We start from the raw sequence: 26,690 nt of genomic DNA, 5'->3' as shown, positions 1-26,690 counted from the left end.
CCCTCATTGTACAAATGAAGCTGAATGAGTCTTACACAAAAATACTTTGGCTTGGCCCAAAATTAGATCAGCTACCCAAACTCATTTCACTACCTTCTGGTCCCATACTGCAGATTGAATTCTCAAGCAAAATTTTGGGCATCAACTGTTTATTCTGTATTTTAGATGTTGATTGTATGTATTTTTTGTTGTGAACCGCTTCAAACTTTTGGTATAGCGGTATACAAGAAATAAATTATTATTATTATTATTGACTCTACACTTTCCTTTAATGACCATCTCAACTCTCAGATTTCTACCACTCTCTGGGTGAAGAAGAACTTCCTTACGTTCGTACGGAATCTATCCCCTTTCAACTTTAGAAAGTGCCCTCTCATTCTACCTACCTTGGAGAGGGTGAACAACCTGTCTTTATCTACTTTGTCTTGAATCCCTGGAGGGTGTTTCCCCCTACAACAGCCTCTGGAAGAGCGTTCCAGTTTTCCACCACTCTCTGGGTGAAGAAGAACTTCCTTACGTTCGTACAGAATCTATCTCCTTTTAACTTTAGAGAGTGTCCTCTCGTTCTCCCTACCTTGGAGAGGGTGAACAACCTGTCTTTATCTACTTTGTCTTGAATCCCTGGAGGGTGTTTTCTCCTATAACAGCCTCTGGAAGAGCGTTCCAGCTTTCTACCACTCTCTGGGTGAAGAAGAACTTCCTTACGTTCGTACGGAATCTATCCCCTTTCAACTTTAGAGAGTGCCCTCTCGTTCTCTCTACCTTGGAGAGGGTGAACAACCTGTCTTTATCTACTAAGTCTATTCCCTTCATTATCTTGAATGTTTCGAACATGTCCCCTCTCAGTCTCCTCTTTTCAAGGGAGAAGAGGCCCAGTTTCTCTAATCTTTTGCCGTACGGCAACTCCTCCAGCCCCTTAACCATTTTAGTCGCTCTTCTCTGGACCCTTTCAAGTAGTACCGTGTCCTTCTTCATCTACGGCAACCAGTGCTGAACACAGTACTCCAGGTGAGGGAAGTACAGCGGCATGATAACCTTCTCCTATCTGTTCATGATCCCCTTCTTAATCATTCCTAGCATTCCGTTTGCCCTTTTTGCCACCGGCTTCATCGACTTGCCTACCAGTACTCCCAAGTCTCTTTCCTGGGGGGTCTCTCCAAGTACCACACTGGACATCCTATATTTTTGTATAAGATTTTTGTTACCGACATGCATCACCTTACACTTATCCACGTTAAACCTCATTTGCCATGTCATTACATTACATTAGAGATTTCTAGTCCGCCATTACCTTGCGGTTCAAGGCGGATTACAAAAGAGTTATAGAAGGTAGAAACATTAGAATGAAAACAGTTTTGGTGCGTCAAGTTAGACATCTACTTACAAGAGGTCAATGGCTGGCCTAAGGGGGTACATCTAAGTCGTCACACAATAGCCACACCATTCTGCCCCCTCCCCCGACAGTTGCATGCTAAGCAATTTAGCTGCAATTATTGGCACCGATCACACATATAAAGGGCTACTATTTTTATAAATAAGGAGCCAACTTGGGGGTGGGGTTGGGGTTTTTGATGAAACTATGAGCTGGTATTGCTGTATTGTTTTGTTTGTTGTTTCTATTGGACTCAATAAAATATATTTGACAATAAATAACGAGCCAACTTATGGAATCGCCTTTTAACTATTAAAGTTTAGGCAGGCAACTCCAGATGTGCCTGAAAATTTTCCTAAAGGCAACCAACGTTCAGAATTAACCAATTCTCAGCAAATCTCTGAAAATCGCTCCCGTCGTGTCAGCCGTTAGAGGACAGTGAAATGCTTCAACAGCCGAGCCCTGTTTCCTCCCCTCCCCCACTACAAAGTAAGAGCAAACGCATGCCCCCCCCCCTCCCCCGGGGCTACGCATCCCTATAGCAAAGTGCCTGAGATGCCTTAATGTTAGCTGGATTTCCGAGTTAAATATAAATTTGTTTTTAACATTTTTTTTTCAAAAACAAAACTATTTTCAAAAGGAATTAGGTGCTTAGATCGACCTGAAAAATAGCATGCACAGAGTAGCTCAATGCAACCATGCAATTTCAAAAGGCAGCTAGGCGTAGCTACTTTTCAAATTGGTGTTCCTGGGACGTATATGATTCAGGGAGAAACTGACCGGTCAATATTCAGCTCGCAGCAGTCGGCAGACTTTTTTTTTTCTATATCAGTGATTCCCAAACCCGCTCTAGGGAAACCCCAACCAGTCTGATTTCTCAGGATATCCACAACGAATAAGCACGAGATAGATTTGCATACCAAGAAGCTAGTATATGCCCATCAATCTCATGCATATTCATTCGGGATGCCCTGAAAACCCCAGAGCAGGTTTAGAATATACCGATTTAGGTATACCCAGGCATCAGGATTTATCTGAGTAACAACCGATGTTCAAATTGGTACTCGGATAAAGTCAGGTGAATACAAAGTCTGTCCTGTCTCCAGGCACTGAATCCGGTAGCACCATTAAACAGATAATTCCCACCCTGCCCCAACTCTGCCCACGGACTGACCTTGCACTACCAGGAATAGTGCCACAAGAGTCTGCCCAGATACTCAGCAACCCTACCAGGGCAATTCTACAAATAGGCGCACACGTAAGCACGTTATGTGCTTTTCTGTAACAGAGCGCTGAAGTGCCTTAGTGGTAAATCCACGTTGGGTGTATAAGGGGGTAGTGTGTGGCAACAGCACGGGCATGCCTCCAACTTATATGCACGTGTAGCTTGCGGCTTGCAGGAGAATCCATTTATACCAGTGGTCTCAAACTCCAACCCTTTGCAGGGCCACGTTTGGGATTTGTCGGTACTTGGAGGGCCTCAGAAAAAATAGTTGATGTCTTATTAAAGAAATGACAGATGATCAAGATATAATAAACATACCAAGGGCTCAAAATAGGACCTGGCGGGCCGCGAGTTTGAGATCACTGATTTAGACTGACATGGCATAAGCATGCACGCCAACGCCGACTGACTCTAGTATTCTATAAATAGCATCTTGCCACCCAAACGTCAATCGCTCCTCCTAAACTTACTTGCTCCACTTCATCACTGACGCTGAAACCGTGGATTGAAGACAAAGTTTTATTTTATTTTTCTTTCCAGCTTATGATTTATCTTTAATCTTATCTATTGTTTTGCCTTTTGTCTTTGTTTTGTTCTATTTCTATCATTTAAATTTCCCCCTTCTGCTTCTATTCCTTTCTCTCCTCTCTTCTACCTTCCAAAGTATTTAGATCAATGCTGTCTTGTTAAAATGTTTATTTTTCCTCTAACTCTACTTTTCACTTCTCTATTACCCTCCAGGTACTTTAGTTAGATTGTGAGCCTTCGGGACAGTAAGGGAATTTTTCAAGTCTTAATGTATATTTTCTGTAAACCGCTTAGAACCTAACGGATGTAGCGGTATATAAGAAATAAATTACATTACATTACATAACATTGTAGAATGTGTTCAACGTACGGTAGCGAGGCGTCTGCTGCACAGTTATAGAATTGCCCCCTACCCGGGTAAGTGCAGCGAAGTATCTGGATTAGCCTCAGTCACCAGGACTCTACTGAGAAGGTTCCTGACTGGTTAAAGCCCCCGCCTTTTTTAAATTTTTTTTTTTTTTAACAAAACCGTAGTGCGGTTTTTAGCGCTGGTTGTGGCGGTAACAGGTCCGACACTCATAGAAATTCTATGCGCGTCAGAGCTGTTACCACTGTGGCGGGAACTAAAAACCGCACTACGGTTTTGTAAACGGGGGGTGGGGGTGGGGGGGGGAGTGTAAATCCGGTTAGAATATTGACTGCTGAATTTTTTAATTCACACACGCAGTTTCTCCCTGTAACACCGTCTCACAGAAATAGCGGGGGTTGGAGTATGCTTGTCCTTTTCTACCTGCGTGCCTTAGCAAAATTTTGAAGAGCACCTGTCCAGGTCTGCAGGAACAAAAGCATTTTCCTGCTATGTGGTTTCATGAAAATTGCTCCCACGGTTCACGACAAGCGCTTCGAGACGTAGCTGGACATTCCAGGTCCCCCCTGACCAGAGCAACACACGTGCAAACACAGGCTGGCTTTTAGAAGCACTTCTAGAAGTCGCTCTGTGAAAACTCTGAGGCTGAGATCAGTCACAGAGGGTGTCAGGTCAAAAGCGCGCCGGGACAAAGGCGCGCCAGACAATTGAGCGCAGCGTGGAGGTGCGCGCCGCACTAATTTACTGTTTTTTAGGGCTTCGACAGGGGGGCGTGGGGGGGAACCCCCCCACTTTACTTAATAGACATCGCGCTGCGTTGTGGGGGCGTTGTGGGGGGTTGTAACCCCCCACATTTTACTGAAAACTTCACTTTTTCCCTGTTTTTAGGGAAAAAGTTCAGTTTACAGTAAAATGTGGAGGGTTACAACCCCCCAAACCCCCCATAACGCCGGCGCGATGTCTATTAAGTAAACTGGGGGGGGCTCCCCAACAAAACCCCCTGTCGGATCCCCTAAAAACTGTAATTTAGTGCGGCGCGTGCCTCCGCACTGCGCTCAATTGTCTGGGCGCGCCTTTGTCTTTTGTGCCGTTGCCTATGAACCGTCACAGAGCTCTCTGTTCAGTTTTACTTCTCTCTTGAGATCACTTCTTACATGCTCAGCTCATTTGACAGGGTGCCCGAGTTGCTCTTTCCCCTGGATCACCGCTTGATGATCCCAAGAGAAGATACACAGCTCGGACATCAAGGTCCCCTTAAGCAAGAGTAGACTAACTTTAGGGCTTAAGGGAGTACAGTAGAGGCCTAGCTAGGATGAGAAGATGGAAGAGCCCAGTGAGTCAGAGTCCCTTCCGACATCCAGCAGAGAAGCATAGGAGTGTCTCTCCCCCCCCCCCCCCACTTCATCCCCCTCCAGGGCTGAACAAATGCAAGTGAAGTCTGGGAGTGAAAGACAAGGTCACTTCCAGCCAGAGCAACTTACATTTGCTACCATGGACTGGGTACACCTTGCTCCATCGTAAGTTGGATGTTGACCTCCCACAGGTCAAAGGTCACTCACAGGTGGAACTTTGCTCACTTTAGTATTAAGCAGTACCCATGAAAGTCAGAAGGTGTGCTTATGAGAGAACTGAATAGATTATAAAGCTAAAATGCACATGCAATGCAAGGATGGTTGCAATATTGCATAGGTTAAGGTAGAAAGACTGTTGTGCTTTTTCTCCAGGGTACACATGGAGCTATAGCCCTGTCTGTCCTTGGAAAATCAGAACTACATATCCATGCATTCAATGGGGAAAAACAATACTGAATCTGGATCTCTGGGCTGACCTAAGATGGCAATCCTTGGTCTCACCCCTGGGCCATACGTCTCCTCCTACTCTTAGGAGGCTCCAGAGAACAAGGCACTTGTACTTGGCAGAGTAAGAGGTCAGTGGGCAGAGGACAGTTCAATATATGGTGAGGCGGGATAGTAAGCCCAGATAAATAATAGTATAGACTAAATCTGGTTTCTTGAACTTAAAATGAGGATTGGTTAACTCAAGCTTAGCTATGCTGCTCTTCCTAGAACAGCAGGTACCAAAATTAACATCTTCATGAGATACAGCACACACATGACCCAATCACAAGAAGTAACCCACAGTGCCAATCAATCAGCATGCTCCGAAAAATACCTTGTGTGCACGACGCATCCGAGCAAAGTAGGTCTCCCTCTGTATTACAGCAAAAATGAAATCAACAACACCAAGAATCAGGCACAAAAATGATAAATCTCACCAAAACAAATTCAGGCTTCCTAGGAATCTAAACCCAGTGCTTCAGGCACCCAGGGAGCAGAATCAGATGCAGGCTCCTATACGAGAGCACACTGCAACACCTCAGTGTAATATCAGAATGAATGTGGAGAAATTAGTTCTTCCTCACTCATTGTCTTTCTTTTAGGCACAACAGACCAGTCTAGAACTTGTGGGTTGTCTCTCCATTGACCAGCAAGATGGACACAAAACTTGCATTTTTCTGAAATGGTCTATTGAGGACACTAACAAAGGAGAAATGAGTTCTTACCTGCTAATTTTCTTTCCTTCAGTCCCAACAGACCAGACCAGAAGTTGAAGGATTTGTGTCCAATTCTGCTGGTTGTTGGATGCAAAATCCACATGTTCTGGACTGATCTGCAGAGGACGCTAAGGAAACCCAAAGCATTTCAGTTTTGAAGTATCCTTGAAATACTGCTTTCACGTAGACCACGAGCACAAGCAACACAAGCCACATGCCATTGGAAGATGATTCTCCCTCATCTTGGCTACTGTGACATTCCCAGCTCTCCTCTAGCCACTTGGTACCTTGTCTCCTTGGTATCCTTCTGGTAGCTGCCAGTAGTAAGAATCCTGTCCTAGGTGTCCGAATCGATCATAGGAGAGTTGTGGCCCCTCACTAGACATCTCCACCGTAAATCCTGTGGAAATGCGTGTGCTGTGCTGACGGTTTACCAGGGCAAAGTTCTGGAAGTTTCCAGGGAGGAATGAACTTGTTACCTGAGAGGGGGAATTGAAAGGCAGAAGCATTAATATCAGTTTATTTTCTAAGCCGGATGAGTGGTCTACGACAGTGGTTCTCAACCCTATCCTGGGGCCCCCCTGCCAGTCGGGTTTTCAAAATATCCCTAATGAATATGCATGAGAGAGATTTGCATATAATGGAAGTGACAGGTATGCAAATCTCTCTCATGCATACTCATTAGGGATATCTTGAAAACCTGATTGGCTGGAGGGGTCCCCAGGACAGGGTTGAGAACCACTGGTCTACGAGGCTCCATATTACATGCAGAACAAAAGTCTAAACTCAGCAAGAAGGGTTCTGAAGTGGTCCTCATTTAAAGGTAATAAGCATGGGACGCTTTTTATTTGGAGAGGATGGGGAAAAGGAGTAAACCAAAAAAACTCTGTGGAGTGACAATATTCCTAAATGGGCTTTATTTGAAAGAGTCAAAGTTCCAAAGGTACACCAAAATCATCCACATAAAAATAAATTCATCCATATAAAAAGGGGTTATCCACATAAAAGCCTTAAAGGACCTAGTCCGCTAGGGATACAGGACCCAACACGGTCTGCGTTTTGACAAAAAGTCTTCATCAAGGGTCCCTGGGGGTCCTATAAAGGTGAATACGTGGGAAACAATTGTGTGGTGAGCCGGAAGTGAGACACTGCTTGCGTTTGCAATGGAAATGCCCCCAGGGACCCCAGAAGAAGTCTTTTTGTCGAAACGCGGACCGTGTTGGGTCCTGTATCCCTAGCGGACTAGGTCCTTTAAGGCTTTTATGTGGATAACCTATTTTTATATGGATGAATTTATTTTTATGTGGATGATTTCAGTGTACCTTTGGAACTTTGACACTTTCAAATAAAGTCCATTTTGGAACATCGTCACTCCATAGAGTTTTTTTTGTTTTCTCTGGATTTTCTTTGTGGATATTTTGGGGTGAATTCCTTTTGTTTTTTTGCTTGGGGAAAAGGAGAGACAACTCATGCAAGCATCCAGAAATTTAGCAAGCTTGAGCAATACAGAGCTCTGTGTCTGCTCATACTTACCTCCTAGATGAAATAGTGGATCAAGGACAATTAGGGAGTGCAGAACAAAACTTGTCTTGCATGTCTTTTTCTTTCAGGTTTTATTGGCTTTTGAATTTTTTCATAACTTTGAATTTTTGAAATTTCTAAATACATATATATATATATATGTATATTTTTAAACTATTGTAATGTTTTTGAATTTGCACACACGTGAATGTCGATTCGACAACTGGGTGCGGGCGTCAGGTGCACAGGAAAGAGGCATTTATGCGCCAAAGTCCTTCACGGGCTATTCTACAAGACAGCAGGCCAGTGCTACAGGGTCCTCTTACTATGGCGTGCAAACAGATTTAGCATGCGCTAATGAATTAGTGTGAAATTAAGTGCCGTGCCGCCCACAGGTACACAATGGGCTGCGTGGCATTTGGCACCTTCTAAATCCGTTAGTGAACCTTAGTAAAAGGCCCTAGTGCTTAACCACAAGGGGCGGGGATGAACATATGGGCAGAACATGGGAGTCTCCTCAACTTATACACACAACTCATAGAATACTATAGGTTACGGGGGAGGGGGGGATTCAAGTGTTTATTAAGTGGAAGTTTAATTTCAAATTTGCAAAAATGTGCAGCAGGGGCGGAGCGGAGGATGGGTGCCTGTGTCCCCACCAAGATGGCGGCCTGGGGTGGACTGCCCCCACCCTTACTACGCCACTGCGTGGATAAGTCTGAGAACGCATGGATCGACTTATGGTACAGCCACACACGTTATCACTTGCGTGAATGTATCACCACTTTTACTTTCGGCTTTAACCAAAGAGTACAGACCAGGGAGTGAGTGGCACAGCGGTTAGAACTACAGCCTTAGCACCCAGAGGTTGTGGGTTCACCCCACGCTGCTCCATGTGACCCTGGGCAAGTCATTTGATCCCCCCATTGCCCCAGGTACACTAGATAAGATTGTGAGCCCGTTGGGAAGGACAAGGAAAAATGCTTGAGTACCTGAATAGATTCATGTAAACCGTTCTGAGCTTCCCTGGGAGAACAGTATAGAAAATTGAATAAATAAATAGTGTGAAAATTTCAGCTTCTGATAACCAGAGCTGGTATTGTGACATCATAATGCCTCATTCCACCAATAAGAGCCAACCTCCTCAGTGATGTCACAATGGCTTGATTGTCCTATACTCAAGCTCACTTTAACTACATTTTGATTTCTAGAGTGGTGCAGTGGTTAAAGCTACAACCTCAGCACCTGAGGTTGTGGGTTCAAACCCACGCTGCTCCTTGTGACCCTGGGCAAGTCACTTAATCCCCCCATTGCCCCAGGTACATTAGATAGATTACGAGCCCACTGGGACAGACAGGGAATTATACTCGAGTACCTGAATAAATTCATGTAAACTGTTCTGAGCTCTCCTGATATAGAAAATCAAATAAATAAATAAGAGGAAGTATTTGACTGCCTACTAATTCTGGAACAGAAGAGGCACAAAACTTTTTCCTGTCCATCATGCTGCCTTCTGACTTCAAGTATAAATTGTTTATTAGGAGATCCCCACAATCTCCTAAAAACAATACAACTGCGAAAACAGTAGCAGTATCAAAACAGCAAAAAATGTAAAAAAAATTTAACACAGACATAAGCCCCTCCTACCTGAACAAAAATCCCTCCCCTCATGAACTACAGTTGCTCCTATTGAATACCAGGTTGCCTCACGATTCCCTGCGATATAACCTGGATCCAGTCATCTCTCCCCTCACCCTCCTTCCCATCCCAAACATGCCTTCTGGCTTTAAACTAAGAACAAAAATCTTACCAGGTGACGGTGGTAGGACGTGCTGGTACATAGCTGGGTGACCCCCATGCAGAAGCAGGGCAGGCAGCCCTCCTGGTTCTCCGCACTCAAGTGGAAGTGGTGGGCTCGGCAGGTGCTGCAGTCGGGACCCTCAACATGTGACTGAGAAGAGCAGAAGAAAGGCAACGAGTGAAAAGAAAACATGTGATCGAGATGGTTACACACGGCGTCATGGCCATAAATGCCAGTATGACTGGGCAGCCGCTGGGACAATCCCATTTTTTAGAGTGGGCAGGATGGAGGTGTACTATCAGAGCTCATCCAAAATCATTTTTAAAAATCCAAGATAAATAGGAATTAACATTACAGTAAAGCACGTTTCACTGTTCTTCATAGAAACATAGAAGATGACGGCAGAAAAGGGCCATAGCCCATCAAGTCTGCCCACTCCATTAACCCTCCCCTAACAACCTCCTAAGGGGTCGCTCACAGGTGGCATCACCTCTACACTGCCCTTCAGCACCATTTGTCTGGACAGTTTCTTCAACAGCCACTTTGAAACGAACAGCACTTTTCAAAAGCTTAGTTTGCGAGCATAATTCGTTCCGGAAGCATGCTCGTAATCCAAAAGCACTCGTATATCAAAGGGAATGTCCCCACAGGAAATAATGGAAACTCAAGACGATTCGTTCCACATCCCAAAAACTTTAATACAAAACACTGTATACTGTGAGCGCTTGAGCTACGGGAAAATTGGGCATGACGCTTCTATTTCATTCAGCCACGCTCGGCGTAAGATGCGCATATGCTGTGCGTGCTTCAGATGCGGGCTCTGATGGCGTGATGCGTGATATGCGCTCGTACCTCAAGACAACGCTGGTTTATCGAGTTAAAATTTAATAAAATGTTTTGCTCGTCTTGCAAAACACTCGCAAATCACGTTACTCGCTAGCATAGTGTTTGAGAAACTTAACTTAAAAAAAAAAAAAAAAAAAGGCAGGCACTTCTGCACTGATAGGAAGTTAACTGCACAAAATAAAACGGCAATCTTCCGTTTGAGTAAACACAGTAAAACCATTTCTTTTACCTTGCACTGGCAACGCCCTCTGGCATCACACTGGCTACTTAGGCTTCCACGCGCGTCACATCTACAGCTTGGACCATGGTCCACTATTAAGAAAAGAAAGAAGGCACAAAATTAAGGTACCTGGACATTGTCCCTTTTGCATCGATTCTTTAAGGCAAGACTTTAAAAAAAAAAAAAAATGATTTATATTTAACGACCATATAATACAAGTAATAACACTTGATTATGCAATACAGACCATCTTATATCGCCAGGAAATTAAATAATAATGAACAAGGTAAATTAAGCCTTCCTTAGACCACTAAGGGCTCCTTTTGAGCAGGCGGTAGATTTTCGGCTAGTGCGCTAATCCGGTGCGTGCGTTAAAAACGCTAGCGCATCTTTGTAAAAGGAGCCCTAAGTTGAGAGGCGCATACAACTAGGGAGAATGAGAAGAAAATATAAAATTTAAGAGGAACAGGACATCGGTTGACTAAATCCATTGCATAACAAAAAAAAAAATAAAATTACTTTCAATTTCTGGCATATTTGATTAAACAAGCGTCTTTCAAGCTCTCCGGAGCTGCGGCACACTATACTCGGAGCCGTGGCTGGAGGGCATCTGGAAATGCATGGACGTCAACGTGTTGACGTCGTGATGTCATCACGTCAACCCCCACGCATGTGCAGAGGCCTTCCAGAGGGGGTCTTGAGCTGCCAATGAGGGGGGAGCTGGAAGAGAAGTTCAGAGAGTAGGAGACATGCCAGTGCCTCTCCTCCTCCGTAGCGTCTTGGGCACACCGGGAATCTCGCCGCAGCACACGGTTTGCGATTAAACCATAAACTGTCTTTTGAACATGCACCTTGGATATCCTGAAAACCAAGCCTCTCTGAGGATGCTTAAGGACTGTTATCGTACCCCTGGCTAATCAGCAGTCAACAGTGTTGTTCCATTCTCTTTCTCTCTCTTTTGTCCACTTCTCACCCACCAAAGGTCATTTCATAGCCTATAGCCTACTCAACAGATAGGGAAAAAGAACCCGGATTTTAAGTGTCTGATGAAGCAAAGATCTAAACCTGAACAAACTCACCTCTACAAGGCTGTCCGAGGGACGGATTCCCCACGTAGCCAGGAGCACACCTGCGAACACACAAAAGGGACACGTTTTTGAAGCCAGATTAAGCAGTCTGTGCTGTGCAGCCCCCTCTCCCCCATTGAGAACTGCTCTACTAGAACCTTCAACAGGTTTCACCCCCCCCCCCATTATAAATAATATAAATCCAGCATGCACACATGTGCATATCTTATGATTTGGAATATTTTTGCGTGTCAAAGGGCACAGTAGAGGCTGCCACTGTACCTTTCACACTGTCGTCCCATGTATCCAGGGGCACAGGAGTCGCAGGTCGGGTGCCCATCGGTGTCCAAGAAGCAGGTTCCTCCATGCCTACAGAGAGAACATAAAGGTGACAGTGAGGCAAACAGGTGACAGAGGAGCCAGATTGAGACACCAGAAAGATAAGTAAGATATTGTTGAAAATTGGAGCAAGTTTCTATTCAGTAAAATAAGTCATTTTACAAAATAAAATTCCATGATGGGGTACATAAGAATAGCCTTACTGGGTCTGACCAGTGGTTCCATCTAGCCCAGTTGCCCGTCCTCACGGTGGCCAATCCAGGTCCCTAGTACCTGGCAAAAACCCAAATAGTACCAACATTCATGAATCTCAAAGAGTAGCAACATTCCATGCGGAATCCCCAAAGAGTAGCAACATTCCGGAACCCTAAAGAGTAGCAACATTCCATGCGGAATCCACAAAGAGTAGCAACATTCCATGCGGAATCCGCAAAGAGTAGCAACATTCCATGGAGAATCCCCAAAGAGTAGCAACATTCCATGCGGAATCCCCAAAGAGTAGCAACATTCCAGAACCCTAAAGAGTAGCAACATTCCATGCGGAATCCGCAAAGAGTAGCAACATTCCATGCGGAATCCGCAAAGAGTAGCAACATTCCATGGAGAATCCCCAAAGAGTAGCAACATTCCATGCTACCATTCAACTGATAGTGGTGAGCATTTGCTGACTTCTGCTGGTGTTATTCCTGGAAATTCAATGCCGGGTTTTGGCATTTAATATTTGCTTTTCGTGGAGCTGGCTAAAACAGAGCTGGTTGGGAGCAGTATTCAGCACTTAACCAGCTGTGGGTTAGGACTGACTTTTGTAAAGTCTTATTTAAGCGCTTACCTTGGCCATTTAAGTATTGAATATCGGCACTTAACTGGCCAAGTGACGGTTCCACCCCTGGAATGCCCCGCAAAATGCCAATTTTCACTAAGGTACCAAGGCCCTGATTCTATAAAATATGCCTACGCCAGAACACCTAGACGATTTAGGCATCTAACTTAATTTTTGTAATTGGCTTAATTGGCGCTGATAATTGAAAGCCCCATTTAAAAATGATTTTTAAAAATGAATTAGCCAGTAGGCACCAATCACTTCAATGGAAGCCACACCCAGGAGCCCAGTGGCGAGTAGGCAGAGTTTAGGGCAGATTTGGGGCGGAGCTTGGGAGACGATTCATTTAGGCCAAGAAAACCCTGGCTTAATATACCAACGCCTAAGGCAGGGGTGTCCAATGTCGGTCCTCGAGGGCCGCAATCCAGTTGGGTTTTCAGGATTTCCCCAATGAATATGCATTGAAAGCAGTGCATGCAAATAGATCTCATGCATATTCATTGGGGAAATCCTGAAAACCCGACTGGATTGCGGCCCTTGAGGACCGGAGTTGGACACCCCTGGCCTAAGGTGCCTAACTTTGATCGACGTGCGGTAGGGACAGCTTTTCTAGGTGCCCACTGGGTTAGGCACCATTTAAAGGATCCGGCCCTAACTGCTCATTTCCAGCGGCAACAACTTTTTAAACGTCACTGAAAATTAGCGTTTAAAAAAATATTTGTTATGCTATGTTTGCGCTTTCCTATCATTCTACTGTAAACTACATAGATATAATTTGATACATGGTATTATCAAACAACAGGAAATTTGAAACTTGAGAAATTAGGATTGTTGCTTTGACCCCCCAATAAAAGCCTCCCATCTGTTTATCCCAACAGACCCTGTACCACCCATCTTGTCCCCATCTAATAACTGCACTTGGCCCCTGGGCTATAGGATAAGCTGTATTGCAGAAAAGCATTAGCATCATAACTATGTTATTTAATGTTCTAATGTGTGCTTATTATAGTATAATAACATAACTTTATCCTTCTATACCGCCATAATCAAACAATTTCTAGGCGGTTTACAACAGAAGAAGGCTGGACAATCAGCAAAATATAAATTAAAATACAAGTTTCCTAAAATATTGAATGTAAGATTTTGGTTAACAGTAATATCCTCATTCAGGAAATAAATTTGTCAAACAACGTTGACTTAATTACTTTTCGAAAATGCACCATAAGACAACATATCACCACCAGGACTGCTGCTTACTTGCTTGAAATGCAAATAAGGTGTTTCATAAGACAAGCAACAAAGCTGGTGAAAGGTATGGAGAACCTGGATTACGAGGAAAGACTTAAGAGACTGGGGTTGAGAAAAGGAGACTACGAGGGGATATGATCGAGACATTCAAAATACTGAAAGGAATCGACAAAATAGAGCAGGAAAAAACGTTATTTACAATGTCCAATGTGGCACGGACAAGAGGACATGGGCTGAAGCTAAGGGGGGGACAAGTTCAAGACAAATATCAGGAAGTTCTGCTTCACGCAACGAGTGGTGGACACCTGGAATGCTCTCCCAGAGGAGGTAATTGCGGAATCCACCGTTCTAGGATTTAAGGGTAAGTTAGATGTACATCTCCTTATGAGTGGCATGAAGTGACATGGGTAGGGGTAGGCTAGATGCACTTCTCTTTACGAGAAGCTTGGAGCGATATGGGGACCAAAACTATGCCAGGGTACACCTGGCGGTTCCTCCGCGTGTGCGGATCGCCGGACTTGATGGACCTAGGGTCTGTTCTGGAGATGGCATTTCTTATGTTCTTATTATGCTTGAATACCTGAATAAATTCATGTAAACCGTTTTGAGCTCCCCTGGTAGCATAAATAAATATTACGCTGACATTGTATTATATCTCTCTTATTCGAAGTTCAGTGCTGTTAAGTATATTTTTGAAACTGTTTCATGGCAGTTCTATTAGTAATTTTCAGTTCACCGTTTACTGATTAACTTTACCTCATTCATAGTATTTATCTTTATATTTGATTTTTTTACTACTGTTATGCTGTAAACAAAATTGTAAGTTACTTTATATAAGGCGCACTGCCTTGGGTGAATCTCTTCATAAAGGCGGTTAATATATCCCGATAAATAAATATTTGGGAGCACAGAGGTTTTTAGACCCTCAGAAATAAAAGTGCAGTGAAGCCCAGTGCTAAGAATGTACGTCACAAAACCAGAAGTATTTTTTGCAATCTGCAAGGGAGGGAAAAAAAAAAATCCACAATCCTAGCAGATCGGCATTTCAGACAGTTCCACGGGGCCCAGGTATCACAAATGCATTTCCCCCAACCGATACTTCACGTTCACAGTAAGACCGTGCGTGTCACGTACTGGCCGGAAAGTCCTTGGCAGGGGCAGGGCTGGCAGTCGGCAAAGGTCCCTCTTCTGGCGTCACCATAGTACCCAGGTTTGCAGCGCTCACACCTGGCGCCCTCTGTGTTGTGCTGGCATTTCTGCAAGTAGAAAAGACATGGCAAGGATCCGTTCTCTGCTCTTACTTAATCTCTTTTGGGGGCCCCCGACTGACCCTTGGACAATCCATTGGTTTCACACCATATGCAGATGACACACAACTCATCCATCCCATAGACCCACACAACCCCACAGAAAATCAAAAGTTAGAAGAAATAAATTAACGTCTACCCAACGGTGTGTTATCACTACACGTAAATAAAACGAAAGCAATACTTTTCCAACACAAAGAAGGACATTCTTGCACTACTCCCCTTAGATCCAAAGCTACTGCTCTCCAAATAGTATCACCCATAAAACCTTTACGTGTAGTCCTCGACAAATCAGTGCTACAGTTCAACAGTGATTTCAGATACGCATGACCCGCTCACTCGCAAACTTCCTAGAACCACGATCATTAATCATACTAATACACTCTCCTTCCCTGCCCCCCCCCAGTACTGCCGTGCACACCCCTTCCCTCGTACCGCTAACGTTCACGGCGCGAGCAGCAATCCCCAACCTGCTGCTCATGACAGCGACGGCTCTTCCTCCGACGTCACTTCCTGGACCCGCGCCTAGGAAATGACGTCGGAGGAAGAGGCGTCGCTGGCGCAAGCGGCAGGTCGGTTAAAGAGGTCCGGGTGAAGGGACGGGGGCGCCACCGGCCTGGGCGCATCTCACCCTAACTATACCACTGCTTCTTAAGGACCCTAAAATCCTACTGCCTACCATGAGAGTCACAATCAGATACACTACGACAAAACATGACGCAGGGTCGCTGATGAAGTCTGAGGAAGGGGGAAAGGGGGGGGGTCAGTGTTCCGATGAATCTTTACCATTCTTCAGAAGTTCTTCCTAACACAAGCTGGAAAGCAACACAAAATGAAGGAGGATACAGGTTATATCAAAAGCGCGCCGGACTTTGGCACGCTGACATTTGCGCGCTGGCCATATGCGTGCCGCCGCTTCCAAGCCTTTTCGTTAGCGCTGTGTGTGTATGGGGAACCCCCCTACATTTACAAGTCCTTGTGCTCGCATTGGGGGGAGGGATTTGGGGGGAATCCCCCCCAAGTACACTGAAAACTCCCGTTTTCCTTTCCGTTTTCGCTGTTCAGGAGTTTCCAGTGTAGTGGGGGGTTCCCCCCATCCACCCGGAGCGCGTGGACTTGTAAATGTAGTGGGGGGTTCCCCCCCCACCACAACACCCCTTCACAATGCTAACGGAATGGCTTGAAAGCGGCGGCTTCCATATATCCTACACGCAAATGTCGCCGCGGGATTGTCGACATGCTTTTGACAGTTCGCCATATATAAGAAATACGTGGGAGGTGAACATTCTAGTTGTCTTAACCAGGGATTATTGGAAAGGGATTTTTCATATAATGGGCGTTTATTATTTCAAACCTTGGAATTTGTCCAAAGAGTTGAAGTCAAGCATGTGGGCACTGGGACTCCACTCCCACACTTATGTCCCTCATATGGCTCTTTATCTGGCTTTACTTAATAGGCTCGATGAAAAGGCCGACTTTTCTAGGCCCCTGAACAGTTTGGACTAAAATGATAAGAGCAGCACCCTCCCCCCCCTCCCCAAACTCACCAGGCACTCTCCCGTCTCCTCATCGCACTCCGTAGAATGTCCGCCACATTCACAACGCACACAGGTGCCCAGGTAGAGCCCACTGGTGGAGCGCGTGTAACCCACGTCACATTCCTACAGGGAAGAGAAGAAACAAGGTCGCCTTGGGAAACTCAGAGCTAAAAGAGTCCGTCTTCATGCCCAAATAATTTGACAGTGTTTCACGCAATTTCCTCCCAATGTCCGTTATAAAACTAATAAAGTGCAAGACTGGGCACGAAGGAGATCGTTCTAGAACTGACCAACTTCTTCTATAGAAAGGACAGCAGACACCTCCCAGATGGCATTTCTATGAAGCCATTCATGTGCACAGATAATTAATGCACACCAAAGTGCTTAAAGTATGTCACCCGACCCTCAAGATTGGTACTTCTCCCGGAATGGGAGGTACAGGGTGTTCCTTAGGGGGCCTTTTACCAATAGCGTAGCGCATGCAAACTGAATTAGTGCTCGCTAAAAGCTACGAAGCACATTTTATGCCTACGGGCTTCTGAGCAGTTAGGACCAGATTCTTAAAACAGCGTCGAAATTGGCCGGTGCCTGCAAAAACGGCACTGGTCGCTGGTCAACCACGATACGGATATCGGCGCTGTTACTGTTAAGGTTTTGTAAAAGGGGGGTGGTGTTAGCTTGTTTATAGCGCAAATCAATGCTCTTCAAATGCCAGCACTGGCTGCCATTCCACTGCTGGTTTTAAGAAAGGTTTGGACAAGTTCCTGGAGGAAAAGTCCATAGTCTGTTATTGAGAAAGACACGGGGGAAGCCACTGCTTGGCATGGATCGGTAGCAAGGAATGTTGCTACTCTTTGAGGATTCCGCATGGAATTTGGCACTCTTTAGGGTTCTAGAATCTTGTTACTCTTTGGGATTCCGGAATCTTGCTATTCCTTGGGATTCTGTTTGGAATGTTGCTACTCTTTGGGTTTTGGCCAGGTACTAGTTACATGGATTGGCCTCTGTGAGAACGGGCTACTGGGCTTGATGGACCCTTGGTCTGACCCAGTACAGCTAGTCTTATGTTCACTGTTGGAATCGATAACGGGGTGGGAGAAGAGTTAGCAGACTGGAAATAGTGTAAGAGAGGAAGGAGGTGGATGAACCCAGGGGTGAGACGAGCCAGAGAACTGGGTGGCTGGAAGGTTCCAGAAAATTCAGATCACTGCTAAGAAGTCCAGTGCCTGAAAACTTTTTCGTAGCTACGTTTTTAGCTAAATATAAAGAACACACACCACAGCACCCCCGACTCACACGCATATTCGCCATACCACCGACAGAGGCAGAAATGTAGTCGCCCCTCAGCTCCGGAACACCCTACCAGTGTTTACTCGCGAAGAAAAAAAATCTCGATCGCTTTAAGGGCCTCCTCAAAAGTCACCTATTTAACCCTTTCAGGACCATAAGGATCGGCCAATTTTTGTGGTTTTGACGACATTTTTATGGTAAAAAGGGCTTGCAGATGCCAAAAAATTGATTTTTTTTGTGAAATATCATTATTTTTATTTAAAAAAATCACACTTCTGGCTTATGGACAGTGTGGCAAGTGAATCTTCTCGTCAATCTAGCAACGACGCTAATGAATGAATGTCGGAACCAGTTTGTTTACATAAAGGCAGTATCCTATGGAATCCGTACATATCAAATTTAGAACTGTAGACTATCCCAATCAAAATTTATAGGATTTTAAAGTTATGGGACAAATATGTCCCTTGGTCCTGAAAGGGTTAAGGAAGCTTAGGTTCTCTTTTCAGACTTTTAGAATTCCCCTTCTTATTATCGATTTTCCACATCCCAACGCCTCTCGTTTTTTCCCTTAATTGTTTCTCTTTCCTACTTTAAAATTGTATTTCTACCAAATTAACCCTTCGTGTCACGTTCGTCCGTTTGTTTTTAGTATTGTCTATATTTTTCTTCATATTTTTGTTTGTCTGTCCTCTCCCCCGATTTTAATTGTATCTCGCTTAGTAGTTTTGATAAGCGAAAGTATCAAATTTTTTAATAAAAACTTGAAATTTGACACTCACCTGACACGATGGGCCGCGGTAGCCCTCTGGACACACGCAGTGCTCCACCTCTAGCGCTCGCTCCAATCCTGTGGCGTGCGGGACCGCTACGTCCATATTAATATTTAAAATCCTGGGAAGACAAATTCGGAAACCATTTCAGATCCAGAACGAGTCAAAGTCAGGCATGCCGAGAGCTTTGAAGAGCCCCAGAGAGAAGAAAGGGGTGACGGGGGTTTCCGCAGAGGTCTAGGTCTTTTTTTTTTTTCATTACCTGCTCTCCGTCATTCTCTCAGAGTAAGATGCACGGATCATGAAGAGGTTGATATCTGCCAGGGCCATCAACAGATGTTCCCTGGTGGCTTCTCGCCCATCAGCTCGGCGCCAGAAATGCTGCAAGAAGAGAAACAAGACATTGGAAATTAAACTCAGCACTGGAGACCTCGTCAACTTTCTGGCCAGCTGAATTCCTGATTCTACATTTTATGGTCAAATCCATTTTTTTTAAAAGCTTTACACCTCAAAAGGCTTGAAGTTGGCAGGCTTCAAAATCATCACCCAACCACAATGCTAATATTGGTGATTTTAATACTATATTGCTGGAGACAGTTTAAGTAAAGAAAGCTTTTACCTTAATATAGAAACATGATGGCAGATAAAGGCCAAATGGCCCATCTAGTCTGCCCATCCGCAGTAACCATCATCTCTTTCTCTCTCTGAGAGATTCCATGTACCTATCCCATGCTTTCTTGAATTCATGCTGCAGATGGGCAGATTGGATGGGCCATTTGGCCTTTATCTACCATCATATTACAATGTTTTTAATAGGGTAAATACCAAGGCAAATAAGTTCAGCTATAGACAATGAACACTGAAAATGATCCAAATAATTAAGTCTAAGGCCCACCCAGTCCAGTGAGATCAATAAATCTGAAGGCAATGGAGAGTCTAAATGCGCTTTGAAACCAAGAATCGGGATAAATTAAGGCGCCTTCCAGCGCTCCATTTCAAGTCATGATAAGAGGGAGCTTACTGTACCTCTCTGAATGGGACAGTGATGGACAAAGGGACTCCCGGGACAGAGCTGGAGTCAGCAAAATGTTCCAGGAAGATGCCGTTCCCCTGAAGAATCACATCTGGTTGGCCATAGAGAGTCTGAGACCCCGGCGGTGCGGTATAGATGACGGTGTAACGCAGCTCTCCGCCATAAGATGTAACCTGTGGCCAAACGCAAAAGATTTACACGATCTGAACAGCAACATGAAGAAACGGTACAGACGGACGACAGGAGGAAATAAAAACCTTAAAATAATTTAACCTAGATTAAGAGCTCCTTTTACAAAGGTGCGCTATGGTTTTTTACGCACGCACCGGATTAGCGTGCGCTAGCCGAAAATCTACCATCTGCTCAAAAGGAGGCTGTAGTGGCTAGTGCACGCGCTATTCCGCACGCCAAGACCCTAGCGCGCCTTTGTAAAAGGAGCCCTAAATGTTCCCAAAAAATGTTCCTTACCCTACGCATACATCAGTTCATTCATATAAGGCTACAAAAATTTGCTAAAAATAAATACATATATATTTAAATAATTTCATTTATTTCTTTATCAAACTTTCTATACGGCCTTTCAAGTGGAAAATCTACCAAACTGTTAACAACAAAACCAGTGGCGGACCTAGAGAATGTGACACCTGGAGCCGATCATTTTTTAATACAAAATTCTCATAAATAAATCATCATTTCATAAATAATGCTCACTATTTTTTTTTTTTTAATTTACATGTTTTATTTTTTTTTCCAAGTACAGTCAAACCTCGGTTTGCGAGTGTTTTGCAAGATGAGCAAAACATTCTCGCAAACCTTGTCTCGCAAACCGATACAGTCCAGACATGTATCGTGGGATGAAAAGATTTATTTTTTGATATATGCTGATTTATTTATGAGAATTTTGTTTTAATAAATAAGTGTGAATAATGAGAACCGATATGTAATAGTTTCTTTTTTTTTTTTTTTTAATTCTTTATTCATTTCTTAATCTTACAACAAGTGTACAAATAATAAAACATTTAAAATTAAATACATCACTTGAATTTCTTTCTAGTATAACATCAAATAAATAAATTTATTCCCTCACCACCCACCCTTTTTGCAAATGGGGGGTAATAGCTTCTTTAAAATTTGGATATAGACATTATTTGGAGCTAGTCAGTGAATTATATTTGATCCCAATTATTTCCGTAATCCGTGAGAAAACTGGGATGTCCTCGGAGATTCCTGGGCACCGTTACACAGCCGTGAGTGAAATACCTTGTCTCCCTTAAAGCGTTCCGGTAAAACCCAGTAATAGTGGTCCTGGGGAACAGAGTTAAATGCATCAAAGATGAGCTCGGACTGGCCTCGAACTCTGATTCCTTCACCGAAGGTCCTTGTATTGGCCAAATTGGACAGGACAAACGACGGCGTCTCACGGTCACCGTAGCTCGCTCGAACCTGCCCAATAAAGGTAAGAAGTTTTTGGTTACTGAAAGCCCTTCATGGACTACGGAATCCTACATTCATCAGCATTACATTGAAAGAATCACAAAAAGAAAAGGCCAAGAAGTCACCTTTTTACACCTAGCTCAGACGTTCTCAACCCCAAGCTTAGGGATACATTTAGCCAGTCAGGTTTTCAGAATACACTTCCCCCTCCATATTCGCGGTTTCCGTATCTACCGATTCAATTACTCAGGGTTTTAAAACAAAAAAATGCTTTTTCATTTATCAGGCTATTTTAAGCCCTGTAAGCCCCCCCCCTTAAACCTTACCTGGTGGTCTAGCGGGTTTTCGGGGCAGGAGCGATCTTCCCACGCTCCTGCTCCGCGCAGATTGCTCACAGGAAATAGCTCGAGAGACTACGGTGAACGATCTGCACGGGGCAGGAGCGTGGGAAGATCGCTCCTGCCTGAAAATCCACTAGACCACCAGGTAAGGCTTAAGGGGGGGGGGGCTTACAGGGCTTAAAATAGCCAGGGGAAGCAGTGATTAAGGGCAGAACTGGCCTGAATATTATTTGCGCTTTTAAATAATTGCGGGCTGGCTCTGCCCCTAACCACCACGAATACGGAGGGGAAAGTGTACCCACAATTAAATATATCTGAATACAATGAATGTAGTGGATGCAGATGTATCTTGTGTATACTCACTGTGGGTATGTCGAAAACCTGGTAGGCTGGGTGTATATCAAGGACTGCATTGAAAACCCCTGGCTTAACCCATTAGGTATAAATCCCTCTATCTTGCCACATTTATAAAACTGACAATGCATTCTTAAGAACATAAGACTGGGTCAGACCAATGGTCCATCTAGCCCAGTATCCCGTCTTCACGGAGGCCAATCCAAGACACAAGTACCTGGAAGAAGCCCAAATAGTAGCAGCATTCCATATAGAATCCCAAGGAATAGCAAGATTCCAGAATCCCAAAGAGTAGCAACATTCCATTCTACCAATCCAGGGCAAGCAGTGGCGTGTCCCATGTCTGTCTCAACAGCAGTTTATGGACTTTTCCTCCAGGAACTTGTCCAAACCCTTAATAAAATAAGAATAGGCTTACTGGGTCAGACCAATGATCCATCTAGCCCAGTATCCTGTCTTCACCGAGGCCAATCCAAGTCACAAGTATCTGGTAAAACCCCAAACAGCAGCAGCATTCTATGCCACCGATCCAGGGCAAGCAGTGGCTTCTCCCATGACTGTCTCAACAGCAGTTTAAGGACTTTTCCTCCAGGAACTTGTCCAAACCTTTTTTAAAACCAGCTACATTAACCGCTCTTACCACATCCTCTGGCAACGCGTTTCAGAGCTTAACTATTCTCTGAGTGAAAACATATTTCTTCCTATGGTATTTCCCTGTAAAAAAAAATCGATCTGTGCCATTAGAACAATTGCATTATCACTATCATTTTTACTCCTGCCGTAATGGAATTGTCCTGAGGAAAAGGGAAGGGGTACACCAGTAAACCCATAACATAACAGCTGGACGTCACATACAGACAATAGCCCAAAGGTGTCTTATTTACCGAGGGATTAATCACCAGAGGGGCCTCCTTATTTTAAGTCTGACCTAAAGCTGGTACCTGGTCTCTGTTCCAGTAGGAGCTGGCGCACTGCTTGGTAACGCCCATACAGAAGCATTTCAGGCAGCCCTCCGGGTTCTTGTCGCTGAGATAGAAAGCTCCGCTTTTGCATTCGTCACACCGATTCCCAACAACGTTTGGCTGAAACCAACCAAAGGAAAAAATTAAGCGCCCACCAGAACCTGCAGAACTACGCTTGGATCACTTTTGCTACATTTTGATTTCTAGTGGTTAAAGCTACAGCCTCAGCACCCTCAGGTTGTGGGATCAAACCCACACTGCACCTTGTGACCTTGGGCAAGTCACTTAACCCCCCCTCCCCCATTGCCCCAGGTACATTAGGTAGATTGTGAGCCCAACAGGGAAAATTGCTTGAGTACTTGAATAAATTCATGTTAAACTGTTCTGAGCTACCCAGGGAGAATAGTATAGAAAATTGAATAAATAGTGTGAAAAGTTTCAGGCTCTGATAACCAGAGCTGGTATTGTGATGTCATAATGCCTCATTCCACCAATAAGAGCCAACCTCCTCAGTGATGTCACACTGGCTGGATTGTCCTACGCTTGGATCACTTTTGCTACATTTTGATTTCTAGTGGTTAAAGCTACATCCTCAGCAACCTCAGGTTGTGGGTTCAAACCCAGGCTGTGCCTTGTGACCTTGGGCAAGTCACTTAATCCCCCCATTACCCCAGGTACATTAGGTAGATTGTGAGCCGAACAGGACAGACAGGGGAAAAAGCTTGAGTACCTGAATGTAAACAACTTAGGCTATAAGTGGTTTATAAATAATAAAATAATAAGCAGTTCACAAAATACATACACAGTCTTTTAAAAACAATACAACGGATATTAAAACACTCTGCAACAGAATTATTAAAGGGAGCAGCTTTCAAGAAAAGGCCTCTACATATAAAGTCGTTTTTAACACCTTTTTTAAATCTCTGAACGTCAGCGAGCATCCTAAGTGACCCTGTCAGCTTAATTCACAGTCCCTGAGATTACTGAAGCCCTCATTTTTGCATAACGTTTGCTTTTCAGCCCTTCACTAACTACCGTAGTGTCCCCTCTGATCTCAGGGCTCGACTTGGTTGATCTATTGCCAGCACCCGAGTCAGATACCAGGGGGATATGAAAGTGCTAGAAGCCTGCATCCTGCTGTCTCTGACTGGAAGGAGCAAAGAAAAACAGGAAAAATAAGGTGATTTGTGACTTCCTGATGAGAGCCGGATGGAAAGCAGAGCGGTCAACTGCCCCCCGCATGAAGGAGGACACAATATGGCTGCTTCCTGCCCCCCCCCCAAAAAAAACCACCACTCAGAATGAAAATTTCAAGCGCACTTCGAGTGGAGTTCTGTGCCAATGTCCCTTTCGAATTATACGCTGTCCACAGCAGACATCAAAATAGCTTGTAAAAACCGGCTATCCTAAGTGTAATAGTCAAATATTTAACCTCTTTAAAGATTGATATTTATATGATTCTTTACAAAAAGTTAATAAGAAATAATTATAAAAAATTATATAAAAAATTATAAAAATTATTAAATAATTAAATATAATTAAAAATAATAATTATAAAATAATTAAATATAATTAATAATAATAATAATTAAATATAATGATTAAATATAATTATTAAAAAATAATTAAATATAATTATTAAAAAATAATTAAATATAATTATTAAAAATAATTATAAAAATAATTATAAAAAAACGATTATAAAGTGAACCGATGACGAGTAGACACGTAAAGCTTAAGGCAATGAACCGTTTGAGCTTTAGATGGTGTCGCTGAGGTTCAGAAGAATTGGTATACTTGAGAACAATTAACACACACTATGAAATTTATTTAGGTGTATGGGATATAGTGATACTGAGATCTCAAGCTACACTTAGAGCTCCTTTTACTAAGTTGCGCTAAACGCTAACGCCTCCATAGTATTTGTCGTTTAGCGCGTGGTTTGCGCGCGCTAAAATACGCTAGCGCGCCTTAGCAAAAGGAGCCCTTAGTGCTGGTGACAGGGTGCATCCTAATAGAAGGGCTCTCCCGACCCAATCCATGCCAGCTTTCCTTACCAAAGAGCCGTCTCCTCACAATTCCATCATCAACGGCCCCCCCCCCCTTTAAAGGGCAACCAAGAACAAAAGAAACCTTTACCTTACAAAGACAAGACGTGGTCGCGGAGGAAGGGGTCCTGCTCCCTCGTTCATCACACTGCTGCAAGCTCTCACCTAGGGGACAAAAGCAAAGCCACACTCAGGAGTCCAAAGATCAGTAATAGGGATAATAATTTTTGAACTGCTCCTTTTGTCGAAACTTTTCTTTAAAAACAGACAGAAAGAATTCATTGGCCTTAAAGCGCGGATGTCTCCGGATCTCTCACGAGACACGCAGAAGCGTCGCCGTGAATTTCTTTCGATGAAACCCGGGGTTATATCATTGGGTGCTCCTTTTTATCTACGGCATCCCTGTAAGTGTATCGTGTGTTACCGCACTGTTAAAATATGTTTTTTTTGAACCGAGTCAGCTGACAATTTTGGGGGCATTATCCCGCCTGGAAACAGAAAAATCCTGAACTCTATTGATTTAAATATGAGACTCTGAACTCAACGCTATAGCTTTAAATAGATATTTATAGTATGTCTTTGCATCTCGTTAAATCTTATTATCTTGGATCCTTTTTGAGGACTTGAGCAAAACTGGCTAACGTTATTTTTCAAGTTTCAAGTTTCAAGTTTTATTTAAATTTGATGATTCGCTTAATATTTCTAAGCGAATTACATAGATATATAATTGGGATAAAACATTAAAATTAAATTAACATTACTACATTAAATAAGTAAACAGGGGAATATTAAACTGACAATACAGACATTATGGACAGTACTGGAATACTTTGGTAAAAACATAAGGGAAAAAGTTACAATATTTTATATCTTAAAAGAAGAAAAAAGAACGTTGGTAGAGGAGGGATAAAACATTAGGGTTGGGTTTAAAATACTGAAGTTTTAAATGATCATAAAAAAGAAAAATTTTAGAGGCTAAATGAAGCTTTAAAGAGGAATGTTTTTAAATTGGTTTTAAATAGATTGAGATCTTTAATGTTTCTAATGTACAAAGGAAGGGTATTCCAGATAAGTGGTGCCTTAACTGAGAAGATATCATGGCGTCTGGTTCCTATTATTTTTAAAGATGGGACCATTAATAATTCTTGTGTATTAGACCGAAGAGAACGATTTGAAGTAAGTGGAATTAGAAGACGATTAATAAACTGTGGTTCATTAGTAGTAATTGTTTTAAATACAAGTTTGTTATGATTGTTAAAGTTTAACATAATGAAATATGTAAGGGCTAATATTTGCTCTCTGTACAAGTGTATACTTGGTATTTATGTTTGAAAATTAATAAATAAATAATTTAAAAATGAATAAAAAAAAGGGGACATTTTCACAGGAGTCTGGAATCAGAGCTGGCGTCAAAGTCAGAAACAATTTTGGGTGAGAGTAGACTCCAGCGGTGGCTTTGCGAGAGTGAGTGGCACCCCTCCCCATTCCTTCCCTTCCCCTTTAAGCTCTTAAATTTTCCAGGCTGCCCGCGTCGTTTCAGCTCTCCCACTGACGCGGTACCTGGCCGTGACGTCAGAGTGAGCCGACACCGACAGCAAGTTCGCGATGCTGCTTGGGCTGGGAAAATTACAGAGGTACGAGTGAAGGGGCGCACGCAGATGGCGAGGGCGTGTGTGTGTGGAGAGGTCAACAGGTGCCGGCACCC

General features: G+C 43.6%; 1 protein-coding gene across 14 annotated transcripts in view; it reads right to left on the bottom strand.

The window, feature by feature from the left end:
* HSPG2 (heparan sulfate proteoglycan 2) overlaps positions 1–26,690 on the bottom strand; it is a 332,003-nt gene that overhangs the window by 137,344 nt on the left and 167,969 nt on the right. For 10 of the 14 annotated variants that reach the window (XM_033922874.1, XM_033922879.1, XM_033922877.1 and 7 more), the window contains 14 exons: positions 25,077–25,150; positions 22,917–23,057; positions 21,107–21,289; positions 19,840–20,019; positions 19,076–19,194; positions 18,823–18,934; positions 16,763–16,876; positions 15,043–15,164; positions 11,784–11,870; positions 11,514–11,563; positions 10,444–10,526; positions 9,378–9,518; positions 6,334–6,525; positions 5,665–5,703 (listed from right to left, as the gene is read on the bottom strand). In XM_033922874.1, the coding sequence (XP_033778765.1) occupies positions 5,665–5,703; positions 6,334–6,525; positions 9,378–9,518; positions 10,444–10,526; positions 11,514–11,563; positions 11,784–11,870; positions 15,043–15,164; positions 16,763–16,876; positions 18,823–18,934; positions 19,076–19,194; positions 19,840–20,019; positions 21,107–21,289; positions 22,917–23,057; positions 25,077–25,150 (1,637 nt within the window). The remainder of the gene's footprint in view (positions 1–5,664; positions 5,704–6,333; positions 6,526–9,377; positions 9,519–10,443; positions 10,527–11,513; positions 11,564–11,783; positions 11,871–15,042; positions 15,165–16,762; positions 16,877–18,822; positions 18,935–19,075; positions 19,195–19,839; positions 20,020–21,106; positions 21,290–22,916; positions 23,058–25,076; positions 25,151–26,690) is intronic. The other 4 variants (XM_033922884.1, XM_033922885.1, XM_033922888.1 and 1 more) reach the window with 1 other exon arrangement.

This window comes from Geotrypetes seraphini, chromosome 15 (assembly GCF_902459505.1).
Source record: "Geotrypetes seraphini chromosome 15, aGeoSer1.1, whole genome shotgun sequence".
In the NCBI taxonomy this organism is placed as follows: domain Eukaryota; kingdom Metazoa; phylum Chordata; class Amphibia; order Gymnophiona; family Dermophiidae; genus Geotrypetes; species Geotrypetes seraphini.
This window is presented reverse-complemented; position numbering and strand designations above follow the sequence as displayed.